The sequence below is a fragment of the Mastacembelus armatus genome, chromosome 7 (genome assembly GCF_900324485.2).
Source record: "Mastacembelus armatus chromosome 7, fMasArm1.2, whole genome shotgun sequence".
NCBI lineage: Eukaryota > Metazoa > Chordata > Actinopteri > Synbranchiformes > Mastacembelidae > Mastacembelus > Mastacembelus armatus.
Genome location: NC_046639.1, coordinates 20,507,714 through 20,525,967, shown reverse-complemented (window position 1 = coordinate 20,525,967; position 18,254 = coordinate 20,507,714). Strand labels below are relative to the sequence as shown.

General features: G+C 40.6%; 1 protein-coding gene across 1 annotated transcript; it reads right to left on the bottom strand.

Moving 5' to 3' along the window:
* Positions 1-3,874, bottom strand: cox4i2 (cytochrome c oxidase subunit 4I2). The gene is made up of 5 exons (XM_026331452.1): positions 3,717-3,874; positions 2,070-2,169; positions 1,111-1,275; positions 773-904; positions 1-401 (listed from the first exon to the last, which is right to left on the bottom strand). The coding sequence occupies exons 2-5, from the start codon at positions 2,167-2,169 to the stop codon at positions 268-270; spliced, it is 531 nt and encodes a 176-aa protein (XP_026187237.1). The 5' UTR covers positions 3,717-3,874; the 3' UTR covers positions 1-267.
* Between the last annotated feature and the right edge of the window lie 14,380 nt (positions 3,875-18,254).

The window sequence follows — 18,254 nt, the reverse complement described above, 5'->3', positions numbered from 1 at the left end:
TGGAGACATATGGAAAATTTTATTTGATTATATATGCACCAGGACAGACAGTTATCAGCAGTGGTTGTTGGAGCATGGACCACTGACTGAGATCCAGAGGTGACAGAGTTAAATTACCCCACAAACATTTACAGTGAATAAGCTTAATCTTCGTAGTGGTTTTGAAAGTCATGGTGTAAAATTTTAATTTAGACAGATTTCAACAGCAGCGTCAAAGCCATGCTCTGGGGTGACGGGTCTGAACTCTGCCACAGTCCAGGTGCCTCTTTACTTCCACTGGCCCTTCTCATAGTCCCACTTGGCGGAGAAGCCATGGACTGGGTTGACCCTCATGTCCAACATTCTCTTTACCTGTTGGGCCTGCCACTCTTCCTCAAATGTCCTGGGGCGTTTGGGGAAGACTGGAGAAAACAGATTTACACAGCAAGTCAATGAAATCTGCAATGCAATCAAAGCTAAAAAAACATGTCTGTACATGAGCATGATGCTCCACAAAGAGCTACAACTCATAACACTTAATAAAGCCTGCAGGTTCTTTACATGAGTCAGCTCCAGGGCTGGGGTATTAGAGCATGCTGGCTCACTGGGATAGTTAAAAGGAACAGAGCCATCGTTAATGTTATTAGTTCCAGCTGTGCTTTTTCTGCTATGACAAGTGCCTGCAGGGAGGAAGGTCCGTGCCGAGGCACCCAGGTGTCCTCTTACAGCCACTTGCACTGTCAAATTTGAAAGAGATAGATTTGTCCTTTCAGAATATAAAAGGCAGAGTTACCATAGAGTCTCTGCCACCAGACCACCAGGCCTGTGAGGCCCAGAAAGATGAAGACACCACCCAAAACAGTTTTCCACTCTGATGTTGGCTGCTTCATCTCTGGGTAGGTCTTGCAGAACGTTAGCCGGTACACTGCAGGGAGGTGAGAGGTAAAGAGAAGGCCAGGAGAGATATGAAAGGGTCAGTGATGCAACATATAAACATCTCTCTCCTTTCTCTTGTTCTGTGTTGTGAGTCTGATTCTGAACTACTTATTTCAGATTGTTTTGTTGTGATGTATGTGGTGTGGTGCTGCCTAAACAGCTGTTCAGTCTCATCCTGAGTAAAGAAGAACCTACAGGCGATCTTCTCCTCTTTGGTCAGCTGCTTCCAGGGTCCTTTCTCCTTCTCTTTCAGGGTCTTGTCAGTAGCTGTAAGGTCAGTTTTGAAAGGTCTGTCAGGCAGAGGGGTGTCCAGACGGTCCCAGTACATTGGCTGAGACATGTCCACGGTCTCCGACACCTCTGGAGGAGCAAAAACAGGGACTTTTGGAACCAGCTGCTGCAGTAAGGTACAGTGAAAAGACTTAGTTTTTACAGTCCTGGCTTGGAGAACGTTAACATCTTCTCTCACGTTTCTGACACTTAAACACAACTGCCTATGTGGAGGTCTCATGATGCATCAGTGCCATCTGCTGGTTTGAGGCAACTTTCCCCAGAAAGTTCCTGCCTGAAAAATCTATTCTATGACCCATCAGCTTCTGCAGCCTAGTTACAACTTTAACAAAACATTTACAATAACAACAACAATACCTCCATGGCCTTTAGATACAGTCATAGAAACAAATAAATGACATATTATTATAGCTGACATAACATAAGACTGTACTGGGAAATAAAATTACCCAGCAGTCAATAAAAATTGTTTACCAGGTGCAATAAAACCTAATGGGTCACAGACTCTGGTGCAACACCTGGAGCCTACACAGTATCTCCAGCATGTGTTGCCTTTATTCATATTGTTTTCAGTTGAAGTTAATGTGGAAACATCGCTAGAATCCACACAAAAAAATATTCGTTTTGTTTTAAAGGCCTTCACATTGTTGCGCATCTGTTTCCCGAATCACAACAAAGATGGTGGCCAGCTGGATACCCGGATGGGGAACAACTCACAACTTGTTTAAATGTTGGTTTTTGTTTGTTTGTTTGTTTGTTTTTTAATTTTAAAATGTCGCAGCGAATGTGCCGCAGAGCGAACAGGTGCATGATGGCACAGACACGTGTAGTTTCTACGTGAGGAGCTCGGTCAGCTCCGGTACCGTGGCTGCTGCTCGCCATCCTCGCGCCGCCGGTGGTCAAGGCCGCTGTCGCGCGCCTGGCCAGGAGGCTTCCCACGCGCCCTGCAGTCAGGTGGAGCATCTGCAAACAGGTAAATATTCAGGTTCATTACAGTCTCACACAACCTCAGAACAGACAGAGACACCTGGACAGGTTCAGGGGTTCATGGGAGAAAAGCACAAAAGATGAACTTACTTTTATATGTGCGGACAGAGGTACCTACAGGCTGGACGTTTCCAAAAGCAAACACATGTTACACATAAGTATCTTTGTGTTTGCAATTTATAGTGTTCAGCTGGTTCAATTAGTACAGGTGACACTAATGCTGCGTTTGATGCGCACGGGGGGTCAGAATGTCTGAGTCAAAGCTGAGTCAACCAACCAACATGGTTAAACTGCGAGAGGTTTGTTTGTAATTTTAATAACAAACACCATTAGAATCTGTTTCTGAGAGAGTTACAGACTCTTCTCAGTAAAGTCCGAGTGAATGAAATTGGCCCAACTCTCCCAGTCGACCTCGCCGTTACATCACAGGCCACTTTTTCAAGTCGGAAGTCTGAAATTTGCGACTTCCGATGTGCCACGAACATAATGCTGCCTTCAGGTGCTTTAGGAAATAATTCAAACAAGTATAACTGGAACTGCGTCATATGTTTCACCTTTGAGCTTGTGCAGCCTTGAAATTCAGTTCTTGTAAAATAAAAATTACATTAATGTCAACAAAAAGTTGCGGTGGAAATAAGTGAGTGAGTTGTGTATATGTTATTTAGGGCTGTTTTTGTCTTTTGCCCGGTGTTTTTTGATTACATGCTCAAAAACTAACTTTTCTCAGTCAATGCTAAGAGGATAAAATATGTTTTGTTAGAAACTTATCATTATTTAAAGCAAAAGTGCTTGAACTGCACAAGTTGTACTGAAGAGCAGCAGTTAAGTATGACAGGTCATTTGAGACCAGAAAGATGATTATTATGCTGTTTTTGAACTATTGTGTGCACACAAATATGGAAATATTATGTTATTTTTCCTCTCCCATTGTTTTTGTCCTTTCACCGGTCATTCTGTGGCGTCTTACATACACAGCCCCGCCCCCACAGACGCAGGCAGCAAATAAAAATGGCGAAAACTGGCAGTTGGTCAATTTGAGAGTCCGAGCTGACCTTCTGACTGAGACACAACTCATTTAACCTATTTCAATAATACCACTTTAATAGAGTGTGTGTGTCTTACTTTGCTCCGTACAGTCGTTGCTCTAAACCCTTTTTTTGCTCACACCAGTGTGTTTTTTGGGGGTAAGAAAAGGCTCCAAAAGGAGCAATGTTTATGTCCAGTGAGGAGCTTTCTTGGGGTTTATTCCTGCAGCTTCAAAAAGTACATGGAGTTGCATGTAAAATCTTTTTCCTTGCACTAGGTCATGCTTTTATTCAAGTATAAATAGTGTTAACATACTTCATCCTGTCTCTTGAGCATTTTGATGCGTCTTACAGCAGCACAGCTGCTGCATTTCAACAAGTCTATCAGTTCGATCTGTCCTGCACGTCCGCCACTCTCTCTAGCTGTGTGGGGTTAGGGGACCCTTGCCAAAAGCCATTAAAGTCTGTTTGTTTGATTCAGCAAAGATAGATACTCACAGTATTCACAAGATAGTCAACTTGTAGAATTAGAAGATGCAGAAGACCAGATCTTGAAAGAAAAGGGCTGTCGAGGCCTTCTTTCCCGCTTCGTCTCTGTGCCTATCGCCACAAAACACTAAGCAGGAACCAACTGGTGGGCGGGTGAGGGAGCCTGGATGGGAGAGAGCGAGAGAGGGAGAGGGAGGTAGCTTAGACGGGAGAGAGACTAAACCAGTGTAAGTAAACAATCTAGCAAAGCATGTGATAGCACTGGCAAAGTCAGAAAAAGTGGATTGAGTTTGTATGCAGAACAAAAACACTTTATTTCTTATTCCCCTCTCATTCACATGTCTCTTCACTCTCCTGTTCAGAGTCCTTGTGTGGACAGAGCAGAGACGGTGAGGTTACATTAGGACACGAGAGGACTATATTTTACAGCTGGCAGGAAATAGGAGATTGTGCACATGTATAAGAGAAAGTGATAAGGTTTGTGGAAATAAAGAAAAGGATACAAAAAGGGATACATTTCCACATTTTACCCCAATTAAACACCTCCAGAAGTCCAGGTTGGCACAAGGCCGTCTTTATGTCACAGTTGTTGGCTGTGACTCCAGCAGGTCACTGGCTGTCGGTGGTATGTGGTGCACAAGGCAGCCAATGCAGGAGCAGACACATGAGGTCACAGGGGGCGGATAAGGACAGACGAGTTCACAGGCTGTATGTGTGAGCTCTTCAAAATCCTCTAAGTCAAGTTCTGGCTGTATTACAACCTGTGGCAAACCTTCAGACCATCAAAAACTCTATATTACAGTAATACTATTTTAAAAAAAATAGATATTAATGGAACTTTTTGCTGTTCACAAGTAATCTTGCCAAATTTGATATGTGAGAGGATTGAAGCTAGTCATGGGTGTGGTGGAATAAAGCAGACAGGTGACTTTAACACTGTTGGTTTATGTAACCCTAAGAATACATGCTATTCGCTCCACCAACACAGGCCAAAGTACATTCAGAGTGACAATGTCATTTGACAGGAATGCGCAAGTCCTCATCAATTATTATCCTGTTTATAATTCTGTATTCTTCATCTAAGCTGACCATGCTTGAATTTTAATTGTGCTGTAGTGTTTTTAAATGCCGTGCTGGAAAGTGAATTACATTTACAAAATGCTAAACTTTTACAAGTACTTCAGTTTGATGCTGCTCCGTCTGACATAAATGTATTTACTCTGCAGATTTACTCAGTTGCCACTTTATTTGGTATACATAGCTAATATACTGTAGTCTCAGCAATATATTCTGCCTTTGCGAAGGGTGTAATGTGTAGTTTCAGTTAAATGTAAACATACAGTAACTCTTCATGTATATGCAGTTATCATATTCACGTATAAATGGGGAATAGAAATGGAAAAATACAGCTATTAGAAATACCTACCAGTATAATGGAGTATAACTGAACTGTAGCACAAACTAAAGCCTTTAATATGTTCATACGGTGAATCTACACCTATTTGTCTTAGAGTTTGACCCTTATCAGGGTAGAATTTAGACACTTGGATTATACTGCAATAATGTAGTTGAATATTTCCAGTAAACTTACCTAGATTTATATTCAGATTTGGAAATATTGTAAAAATAATACTTTGTTGAAATTTAACTTGGCTCCATCCTGCATCAGCTACACATTAATGCATCAGCAATTTGTATTGTCAATCTAATAGTGACCTACAACACGTAACAATGACAGCTGTTGTCCCTCCACAAAGTTATTTTGCCTTTAAAAAAGAGTTTGCATGAATTATTTCCTGGCACACTTCTATTGGAAATGCATCATATGTCCACTAGATGGCAGCACCACATACTCTTTTGAGACAGCAGAAAATCTGTTTAGGTGCAACATATTTATAAATAAAAGTATTTTAAAACCATTGTCATTAAAACAAAGCCAAGTGTTTATCTTGCTGAACACAATTATAGTAAAGTAAAAGTGAATCAGGACAAATAGCTTATTTTATGAAAAATAATTGTTGGATAGGACATGTTATGGGTCTTGTAGTTCTACAATAAATGTGTAATATGAAACTTTGCGGTTCTGTTCTGCAGTTCTGATGGTTAACACAGACACTTCATTGAGTGCTCCAACTCCTTGTGAGACCTGTTGTCTGCCAATATCATTACCTAGCCACATGCCACCCAACCAGTTGGGTTTCAGATCTCATTTCTGGAAAAGCTGTCTGAAGCAAAGAAACTCAAACATGATTTGCATGCAGTTAGGTTTTCCAGAAATAGGCTCTGTTCAAAGCAACTTCACAGATGATTAAACGGTCGAATGTCAAGCTTGATGAAGTGCATTTATCTTCCCTGACAGAAATAAACAAAGCTGCTCCCTTGCTGACATGTAGTGAAATATTGTCTCTCAAAAAGACAGCAGCTGCCAGTACAACACGAACGCAGTGGGGCACGTGTCCCTGATTCGTTTATGAAAATTAGGTGAAGACTGTGATGTTGCAGATAACCCCACAAGTCAACCCCCACTCCCCCCTACATACACCCTTTGTCCTTTATCCCCTGCAGGATTCAACCCCACTCTGACCCCCAGTCACCCTCTCCCATTAGAATTGGAGATGTTCCTCCATCTCTCATGAGGAGACGTTAACCGTCCCTCATCTCAGCTCACTCCTTATGTTCACTGCTCACATGGTATCCATTTTAATAACAATAAAGCAGCAGAAATGAGGATCAAAGGGAGGGAATCGACTTGGAGTCAGACTGGTTAAATTAACACACACACACGCTGCAATGTGGCTTCTAACGAACAGGTTTCCTGCCTGACATCCTGACAAAAGACAGATTCAACCCTCAGCTTACTGACAGTGACATTGATGCCTCTTGTTATTGATGGCAGCCCAGAGAGACAGATGTGTCACAGAGAGTGCTTTGTCATCCTTTACCATCTTCATTTGGCGAAGTGAATGCTCCATCACATCTTTTTAATGAATTAATTTCAGTTTACCCTGCAGGAAAGTGATTCTGAGGGCAACTCGTTTCCTGTGATCCCACTGTGCTTTTTTTTTCTCTCGAGTTTCTCTTTCATCTCTTCAGATACAGCACACACAACAATACTGCAGCTTACTCAGCTGAGGAGAAACCACGGGGCAGAGAGGCAGAAGGAGCGAGGACTGAGTGTCTGCTTGTCAGTTAGGAGAATGCATCTGCAGCAAACCTCTCACATGGTGAATGTAGGTCACAGAAAGCTAAGATCCATTCTAATGGTGTGTGGCCCTGTACTCAGACTTGTGCCTGGCTCTGTCACTGCCCTAACCTCAGCATATCCAGGCTTGTTCAATCGGCCTTGTCCTTCCTGTAGAACTCGTCCGGACCTTGGCAGAATAAGATTGTGTGTCGGCATGTGAGCTTGCATGATTGTGTCCCCTCTGCTTCCACCCTCAGGGCATTGTGTATAACTGGGTCATACTCTCGTCACTCCCATGCTAATGAGGTTGCTCCTCCTCTTCTTCTCCTTTCCTCCTCATCTTTCCTCTCCATATTCACTCCTGTCATATTCTGCTCTGCTGCTTTGTGTGGTATTGCTGAGCCCCCTGCCCTCGCTTCTATATTGGCACCCCCTCAAAGCAAACCCTGATCCATGACTAATGATGAAGGGGATTAGGAATTGGCTATAATCAAGTGCTTGCTCTGCCTGCATAATCCACAACAGTAGCTGGGTATACATTTCTGCATTTAATCATTTGCTGTAGAATCCTCACCATTTCACCACGCTAAATTCTATACATCATCCTTCAATCCACCCATTTTCCACTGCGTCATTGCATTGGTAATACCTGAAATGAGTTCATGTTGCTGCTGATGCTCATATGGACAGATTCTGCTCACAGCAACAGCCCCAGCAGTGCTCCCTATGAGATACTGCGAGGTGGGCGGTCAGAAGCCTTCTCCAACTTTGTGAAACACATGCAGACTGACTGCTCCTCTTGATTTTGTGGTTTATTAGTCGGTCTGACTTTCAGCTGGCATAAAGCACTTTCTGGAATTTTCTCTTCAACAGGCGTTGGCATACTGTTCAACTTTCCAGATCTATATTCCAGATTAGAAATCAGATTTATCAGTGGCTTCTTGGTAACGTGTTGTGACACACAAAATGATCAGATCATGTTCCATATGTCTATTCACCCGATGAAAGGCTGTTTGTCTGATGCTGACCCGGATAAAGTGCCTAATCAGCACTAAGGCAACCCCTCTGTTTTCTCCTTCATACTTTCTGCTGAGGCGTGATAGCATTGTCCTGTTGTTGTAGTATTGGCTCTGTCATGCTTCTGTTGGGCAAGATGTCTCACAATCAGTGAGCAGTTTTAGTATTTCCCCTCATCCAGGAAAGCAGGGTTAACAGTTCTGTCCTGGCATGAAGAAAAACATCACGGTTCTTTGCTGTTTCTTAAACTGCCAATGAAGACGACACAAAACAAATCTGAGGACTAGAACTAGGCTGCCGTTTATCGTGTATGCTGGAGGTTTGGATTGTATTGGCTCCAGTCTAAAAACTCCAGAGCATTATTTTAGGACTCATCAAACCACTCAACACCAGAATAATGTTTGTGTAACACTACCCTGAGTGTCTCAAAAACATCATTTGTCCTCTATTAAGTAAAACATATTTATTATGAAGTACATAAATGTGATTTTAACACATCTGCTTTTGTTGGACGCTTGAGCTTTTTTCTCTTTGCTCTTAGTATTCCTGTGGGGTTGTTTGTAGCTCTGCTCCGTTTGGTTGGTTTCTGTGGCAGCGAAGGGTTGTTTTTGTCTATGTCCTGAAAGAGCCTTCCTCTGTTTGTCAGCAGTGGTTCATTCCTGTGATGGATCACCTGTGGACACAATACCAGGGTCCTGACCCAATTGGGTTCCCAGCTACCTCCTAATTAACTTAATACCTATTTATCTGCGAGACTGTGCTCACATCTGTCACCTATGTCTGTTTTGCGAAGGGGCTGAAATTGCCTCAGGCCTCAGTCAAATGTGACAGGAATTAAACAGCTCCCAATCTAGATAATTGGTGCTAACGATTTTTCTATTATAGGCAAACAAACAGGAATGTTGGGTAGTCATGGCTGGATCCAGGCTATGGATGTTTCTGTGTTTATTTGGACAGAAAGAGGAGATCAGGGTGTCATTGCAACACAAGGTGACCGACTGGCCCAAGTGACGTTGTATGGCAACATCCGACAGTTAATACAAATTAAAGTTTTCTATTAAAGACACATATTGTGAAATATTGACAATATAAATGCATAGGATACATAATTTTATAAAAAGACTTATTGTTTAACGTTCATATTAATATATCATATTTCATATGTGGATTTATTTATTTTGGAAGTGAGCTCAGAATACATTTTTTAAAATAATCCAAAATGTGTATTGTGATTTTCTCTCTTTTTTGAGAACCAGATTTACCCTTTATTTCAAATTTGGCTTTTTTTTTTTTTTTTTTTTTTTTTTAAGAGAAAATCTGTAAAAGCTCTAAACAATGAGCCCTGATCAGCAGCAATGGAACAAGCAAAACAGATGTGGAAACATGTTTACCTGAAATTAAATGTACTTCAGGGAAAATTTCAAATAAAAACAGATGCTTGCAGATCAGTATCAAGTAAATATAAAAAATAACAGGTCACAGCTGGGGAAAAAAAGGTTGAGTTATACAGGAGCATAAACCATGTACATTACTGTGCAGTAATGGAATATTGATACCCTTACTGACACATGTAGCTATATCATTTATATACATGTACTTAAGGGGTGCAGCTACTACAGATCTGTGTTTATTATTATTGTTTTTGTGGTAAATGAAACTTTTACAGCTTGATCAGTGAACAAACATTAATATAAACACAATTAAATGGCAAAATAAATTGAATCAAGTAAAGCCTCTAATTTGAATTATTTGGAAATTGTTACTTTAACAGGAAGAATTATTGCATGTGTTTATGTAAAGCGATTGTGATGTTTTTTGACCACTAGTAGTGCTGTGGAGCAAAATTTGGTGGGAACAGTTTTATTAATGTTGTGCACTGTGACACATGTACGATGTAAAACCGACAGTTGAAGACAGTTCTACTAATCAACAGCAGGTTTCAGTAATACACTGCAACATGCAGTGGTGGTCGCCCAGGGGAAGGCAGTGAAGCGGACTGTAAGACTGAATGAGAGAGGCTGCATTGCAGTGAAGAAACAAATCCATGTGGCATTTGTGTCAGCAGGTTATGACCAATAGTAACGTGTTATAGTTAGGTGACCTCTCACAACTGTAGTAACTATAACACAATTAAGGAGGAAGTTAGGTGATGGAGCATATAGAGTGACGAAGTCATGGTAGCTGGGGGTGGACGGATGGGTCGGAAAGCCCAAGACTTTTCCTCAGGAAGCCAGTATTTTGCTCCTGTATCTGCGGCTGTTCCACATCCTTAACTGTGTGTTTATTATTGTAACAAAGGTAATGTCATTTTCTAAACCTAATCAGGTCTTTTTGTTTGTATATCTAATGAGTCCAATACACTCTGGTGGACTGTATTGTTACCATGATGACAAAGGTCTGGTAATGTTCCACTAGGAGGGTCTTATTGGTCATATTTCATGGTAGGACCATATGCTGTACATTGACATTTAGGTTGGAGATCTTATTGATTTGTATCTATTTTGTTTACTTTGTATTCATTCTAATTTTTTCTATTTCTTGTTACCTAATAACAGATTGGTGATAATGGGTGATGACACTATGCTCTATCAACACTTTGTTTTGCCTCTGTGTAAAGCATCAGCTTGCATGACTTCTTAAATGGATACTGAACATTTAAGAAGTCATTTTGGTTTGAGAATGAGACAGCATCTTATTCATAACCACTCTGATTCAGTGGACAGGACCACAAATATTTTAAAGATGGTCAAACCGCAGAGATTTGCATTATTATAATTTTTTACTGGCCATAACTAGTGTGCATTCGTTGGCAAACACAGTAACATCCCAAACATTGTGTCTAATCTAATGACTAGCTCTCTGGGGTAATTTTTGTTTCATATTCACATTTGCACCGCCTCAAGCAACATCCACGTATGTTTTTTTCCTTTCATTATTCATTTTCATACCATCCATAATTCATGTTTTAGTGAAGTGCCTCTATATGCGAACAGCTGAGAATCCATGGGGGGTTCCATGCTGCTGCAGTCTTGCTCGTGCCTCACGTGTGTCCTAGATTGACAGGGTTGCAGAAGGGGGTGGGGGTTTAACATGGAGGAAACAGGAAAGTGATGAGGTTAGGGTGGGTAGTGGTTGAAGACTGTGCTGATACACTGGTAGAAGGGGGTTGTAAAGAATCATAAAGAGGCAGGACATCCTTGACAAGGCTGAAAAAACAAGATTGAGAGTGTCAACATTTTTCAACTCAGTCATTTCTTGGAAATTAGACAACAATTTATCTATTTTACTGTTTGTAAGGTTGTTCTTTGGTTGGGAACAGTGACTCCTGGAGGCTTGTTTCTGTGACTTTTACCAGCAAAGTGTCCAGGAGACCATTGTACCTGCATGGCCAAGAAATAGTTGCCAATTCAAGTGAGAACAGGAAATGCTCCTTATTCTGAGCTGTTCACACATTATGTTAGGCAGGTGAGCGTCCTGGATTAGTAGTGGTTTGTTATTAAGTGAAACCAGATGAGAACAAGTGATACACAGCTCCTTTTAAAATCAGTTGAATTGTTTTGTGTCTGTTAGTGTTAATATTGGATTTTGGACTTTGCAGCTCTGTTGCCATTGGTTTGGTCACACTTACGACAAATGTGACTTTTAGAAATTCCTGAGTCCTGTTTTAACATCTCACCATCTTTCTTACAAATGAAATGATCAGGAAATAACATGTTAATTCCTGAGTTTTGATGTGTGGAAAGAGCCAGGCTTTCTTTCTACATTGCATACTCAAGATAAGTGGCTGTTGGCTCCACCTTCCTATATAACTTGACTATTATCATTCTTGTCATCTAATTCCATACAAGAAAACTATTTCCCAAAATGCTGCACAGAGTTGGGTTGGTGGAGTGACACTGGGTAACATGACTGTCCTTTACTGTCCCAGGTAACCTCTGCAATGTGTCCATCAACAGCCATTTGTCCATTTCCTCTCAAAGCTGCTCAGAGAATGAAACTAACCTCCTCCCCTGCCCTTTTTTCAGCGTTGCTGTTACTCTCATAAAGGGCTCATTCATAATACTACACTTTATTTCTTCTTCACTCTCAATAAATATTTCCTTCTGTTACACTCTCACCCAAAGTACAAGTTTATGCAGCCAGTTACTTAGTGTGAATTTCAGTGTTATGGAAATTTCTAACTAACTGTTTGACATTATTGCTGTTTGCTAATGGCAGCAGAAACGAAATGAAGTTGTGTGACCTGTTTAAAATGTGTTGGAGGCAGCACTTTTCTAAAAACTTTTTAAAGGGTAAATGAGAAGGGAGAGGAGGGGAATGTTTCAGGTGGAGGGCAGTTGGAGGAAAGACAGGCTGACAGAGTGGAGCGACTATGACTTATCTCTTCCCATGGGCCTGTGTGTGCTGCGACCTGAGGTACAGTTCAGGAGGTTTTCTCTCCCCTGAGCTCTGACCCCAACTCTGCCGCTAAACCCAAACCCTATATCATATGTCTGTGGTTAAACCCTATAATGAGTGTGTGGGTGGGGGGTCTGCTGCACTGGGACTCCCAAAGGCAGTTAGTTTATGTGTGTGTGTGTGTGTGTTTGTGTGTGTGACAGAGACCTCCAGAGAGCAATAAGTGTGTGCTATAACATCAGTGATAGTGGCGACGGAGGGGGATTCAACACAAAAGATCCCGGCACATGCAGCCCTGACCTATGACCCAAAGCGTCTAGTCGCGCCCATCCGCTCCCTCCCTCCATCCTGCCAGCTCTTCTTCCTCCTCCTCTCATCTACCTCTATCCCATCTTTTCTCTCTGGGGATCGCCCCTCGCTCAGATGGAGCAGCAGCTGGGAAGTGGAAGTGGCAGAGGGCTGGATAAGTAAGAGAGGGAGGGAAACATGGAAAATTGATCTTATTTATGAGGCACAGATTTGTGTTGTTGTCAGATGTCTTTGACTTCATCAGTTGATTTGGCAAATTAGTTATAGATTTATCACCAGTCCACTTTGCATCTGATGTGCTACTCTTTGGTTTGATATAGAGTAAAAAATTGGTATTTTGTGATAGACAAGCATCAGACTTGTGTTTTTCCACTTTCTTGTTGTGAGTTTGATGAGATGATTGATGCCGCTCCGATCTGTCTGTTAAATATGAAGAAGCAGCCAGCAGGCCATTTACAAACAAATTAGCTTGGCTCTGTCCAAAGGTTTCAAAACCTCTAAACTCTACTGATCAACTCGCTGTAGCTTGTTTATTTAACCCTTTTCAAAACCAAACTGTAAAATCAACAAGTTTTAATGGGGGTTTTGTGCCAAATTGTTCATGGCCTGGTAATGAAAGTATATAAATCCCTGTAAACATGTAACATTTATAGCAACTTGTCATGTTTACATTTTGGTTTTGTATGAATCAAACAAACTACATGTGTGTAATGTAATCACTGGGTGTTTACTGCCTTGCCCTTGGCACAGCCACCTTTACCCAACAAGCACAGTAAATGTTCTTTTCTGTGTGAAAAGAAACTGAACCAGGGGGAAAACCAACTCAGCCACTGATGTGGACTGAAGGTTTGGAAACCAACCTAAAAGGTTCTGTACCTACATTTATGTAGAGTCTGGTTAGGTGTTTCCCTTCCAAGCTTATTGCTAAGCCAAGCTAATATTGACCTGGCTGCAGCTTTATATTTAACAAACACAGTATTAGCAGTTTCTCATTAAATCACAACAATAAAACAAAAGGCCTGTTGCTCAAAATGTTAAACTATTTTCTTTCATAATGCAGTTACTACTGATTTACAGGATTGTTAAGGAGCCAGTATTATTAGTCAGAGTCTACCAGTATTCTTGTCAACTCACTGAAGGAGAGAAACAGAACAAGGAACAATCAAAATCACAATCTGCTTCAATCTTCTGTTTTCCCCCATTTTACTCTTGTCTTTATGCCTATTTAATTACACACGTCACCCCAAGGGTGTCTGTGATGTCCCCGAGGAGGACTGATGCCAAATGCTAGTAAATCCCCATCTGTGTCAAATCTGTGATCACGTGACCTAAAAGTGTCAACCTTGACCTTTACCCCCAGCCCTCATGTAAGCCTACGTGCCTCCCTGACATTTTTGCTTTCCAAGCTCTATTTTATTTTGATTGTGATTTTTGCTGTGCCAGTTTCTCTGCCAGGGGATTAAGAAAGTGTGATGTAATTGATCTAGAATATGATGGAAGTTGACACAGGCAGTAATCATGTTTGTTTTCATTGATTTAGACCTGACAGTAATAATAAGGTTGCATTTTCATATAAAAAAAAAAGGCTTCTTTCCTTTTTCTACGCTATAACTGACATTCAGACATTCAGTCCTAGTGTCTTTTGAGGACAATATGAGCTGCTTATAAAAAACAGGATATATTTTTACCCAGTTGCCTCACAGACGAATATATGGAAAAATAAATGCCAAACAAACCACTGTTCCATTACCGTTGAAGCTTCCTGTATAGGAGACAAGTTGAGAGTGTTTTAACATCTTTCTTATCTGGATTTTGGCAGCTGGACAGTGATCAGATACAGTTTAAAGAGAGTCAGTATAGTTTAATGATATATATTTATTTTATACACAGTAAGTACTATGAGCTGTATGAGCATGTTTTAATGTTTGCTGCCACGTGAATACTTTATTATGAGCAGATGCAGTTATTTAGTAAGAGCCTTTTTATACACTCTGTGTGTGTCACTTTTTCCGTTTTTCTCACATTCCAGTGAGTGGAGGTAACACGGCTGTACACTACCATTATAAAACCCAGAAGAACGCTGTGGTCGACTCCAGTGGATGTCTGATTGCTGCCCGGGCAGTTGCTCTGTCCACAGCTCACGTTTTTACTGGAGTGCCAAAGCAAACCAGACTTTGTCTGCTGCTTGCGACTTCACCCGATCGTGTTTCCCTCAGTGTTTGTCCACTTTTGCTGTCAGCTGGGCAACATGACTTCATCATTTTCTCCACTATTTTGGTTTACTGGTTTGTTTTTTACTTACCATGTTTGCATTTTCTAGTGCGGCTTCATCTCTGTTTTCAGCCTGAATGTTTCTTTTATTTTACAATATGTATATAGTTAATATAGTTTTATGAATATTTGACTTGAAGTCAACAGAATTGACACAACAGGAATAAATTGGTATTTGTAGTTGTCATTGCTCATCTTTCACAGATATTCTCTGAGATTGTGTTTAGACAGAATAATATTTAAAGAACAGGGATCAGAGGGAGCCAAGCATAAGCACAACATGGGCAGCTGAAGTGTGTGTGGGTGAGTCATTTAATGCTAATTTTTCATCGTGATAAGGATGGGGCTTAAAATGACTTATCTTTCACCTGCCTAAAACAAACACTAGTGCTGTTCCTGCCTGTTGGATGCATTGGTTGCTTCTAAGGAATCTCAAGGAAAAAAGCCAGGGACAATGTGTATTGACTTGTGTCCTCCCTCACAGTTCTCAGAAGAAAGGAACAAGCCTGAGAGGGAAATGTCTGTTTGCTATTGACTTCCCTTTGTTGGTGCATGTGTATTGGGAAGTTAATTTTAGATAAGATTAATTTTTAACCTGAAGCCGAGATGAAAATGTGAGGATAATTGGAAAATTGTCAACCAAACAATGGTCACACAAAACTATCCCCTCAATTTTCACTTTCTCTCTCATGATGATCAATATCTTAACTGCTGGGAGGATTGCGGTGAACTCTGATACACTGGACATTCATTATTTCCAAATAATTGAAATTACTGACAGTGGGGATTTCTCCTCTTGTGATACTCCAAGTTTCACATTTGTGGTTTTGAATAAAGCATCTCAACACCTATAGGATGTTTTGCTTGAGTATTTCACTTTCTCAAGTGCTCAAGTTTATTATTAAATACACATAAACTACTGACATTCCCATCAGTCCAAGTTAAACATGTCAAGATGCTAAACTAAGATGGTGAACGTGATAAAAAATAAAACCTGATTAGCATCAGCATGTTACTATTGTCAGCAGATATCATGTTGTTGTGGGTAGAGACCACAATTGGGGCAAAAAGAAGAGAGAATAGAAAACATACATTCATCAACTGAGCAGAAATAAGATACACATGAACACTGTTGCTTCACATTTGCTGAATATGTAAATAGCAACTCTTAGCTAAAAAGCTCCTCATAACAACAAATAAAAAGGCAGTGTTTTGTTTGCAGCACATTTCCGCTGCACCTCAGTCTTTCTTGAAAAAAAAACTAAAAGCTATTATTAAATATAATTGATGGCTGAGGTGCTTTAATGGTGTTTACAATATGCTTTTTTCTCATATTCACTACCACCTGCTTTACTGTATGTTTTTCTCTTAACTAAAGTAACTAAAGACAACAAGAGCAACTGATGACGTATCTTCCAGGGGTCCCTGAATGATTTCCTCTTCTCTGAAGTCCAGCACTGAGAGTCTGAGCCCTTATGAGTTTCTTCCTCTTTAGCTGGAAGTCATTGAAAAAACAATCAACCAACAGAAGTGGAGGAATAAACCATAGTCAGCCTGCTGTTTAACTGGCCCTTTATCGAATGTGAACCTGTGGGAAATATGTTACTCTACAGGAGAAACACTTGTCTTACATAAGAAAGGAAATAGTTGTGTTTATGAATGTAATTACAAGATGTCTGGCAAATGTTAAAGAGGCTGAACGTTGATTGATAATGCAAGTGCTTGGAGTTGTTTCAGATTATAAATACTTGCAGCTTGTGGGTGTGTTTGGATGCCCAGGGCTCAGGTAGCAAATAAAAATACTCTTGAAGACAGAGAGTTACGCAACCAGAAAAATCAGAACCTGCCCCCATCACAGGGTTCAGGTTAGGAGGAAGTGCACACCCCTGTTCCAGACTAAATAAAGCTACACTCACAGCCAAACAGCAAAGCTTTTGTTTTGTGACAAGTTCAGTGTCAAATAAAATAATAACTTTTTGATGTTTTAAAGTTTTTCTCAACATTTGTTCTCCTGTTGTTACTTCAGAAGGATGATTTTATTTGTGTAGCTTTAGTTTTAATACCAGAGACAAAAAGTAGCATTGTTTTTATGTGATAAGTACTTACCACAAATTCAACCCATTTAAGGTTTTTGCCTCTGCTGGATGACAACAGAGGAAAGGTCAGCAACCTCAGACCCTCATCATTTTGAAAAGGCTCGTGAGGTTGATGTGGGTCACACTGAATACAGTGCTCAAACTGTTTGAGAGAAATAAGTTTGTTTCTGAGAGTGCCTTATACAATTTCACTTGTCTAAGCAAGTAAAGTATAACAAGTAAACTTTGGATTGTATGTCTGCCAACATGTCACACCAAAATAGAAGCCCTTCATGAATTTGGCTGTCATACAGATGTCAATCAAAACTAGATAGGAGAGAAGGAGCAAACATTTCCAGGATGGATGTGACTGTACCCATAGGCTGGGCTGAGCTGTCACACTCAAGCTTCTCAATGTAAAGTTGAGCCCAGATGAAATTTTGCTGCAGTGCATTGCAGCATCATATGAGGAAGCACACATTCCCTGTAGATTATTTTGTGAATACTGTATTTCTGCAGTTGAGCTTGCAATCTTCACAACACAATATAGCATAATTGCTACCATGAAAACCTGTGACGGTGATGTGTATATGTTTTGGCATCAGAGAAACCTTCGGATGCAAGGATCTATGTTTTCCGGGACTCAAACTTAAACATTTTTTTGGGTATGAATTGCCACTTAACTGGGGCAGTGTATTTGTATTTGTATCTGTGAGAATGTGCGTTATAAATCCATGAGTTTGAAGGCTTTTTAGACATGACAACATTGCACAGTAGTTTTTATAGGATGCTTTTTTTTTTTTTTTTTTTTTTTTTTTTTTTTTGCCAGAGCTGAGAGCGTTGGAACCCCCAGTGTGTCAGTGCGGGGCTGCATTTTTTCCTGCATCTCTGTTGTCTCTTTGAACATGTCCTGACACTGATGAGCTGGGAAAGCGGCTGTGGTTTTTGGTACTGAAGAGAGTGAGGGTGGTCTGTGGGCAGGTGCTTTGAACTTTAAACATTGTTTTTCCACCTGCCATAATATTCCCCTGTCCCAAATCTTAACCAAACACACTGCAGTGGGATGGGTGGGAACAAAAATTGACAGTTGTAATAACCGATGTTTAGTGGATGAATGTACACTCATTGGTACAAACAAGAGATTCAGAAAATGATATTTTACAACAAATGTGAGCTATGCTAATGGACAGCAGATTGATCTATTCTTTATGTTCATTTCATCCAACTACTGGGCTCCAGGAAAGGAACCGTGATACTGCTGATAACTTCCGATCATCTCCCATATTGCTTTCC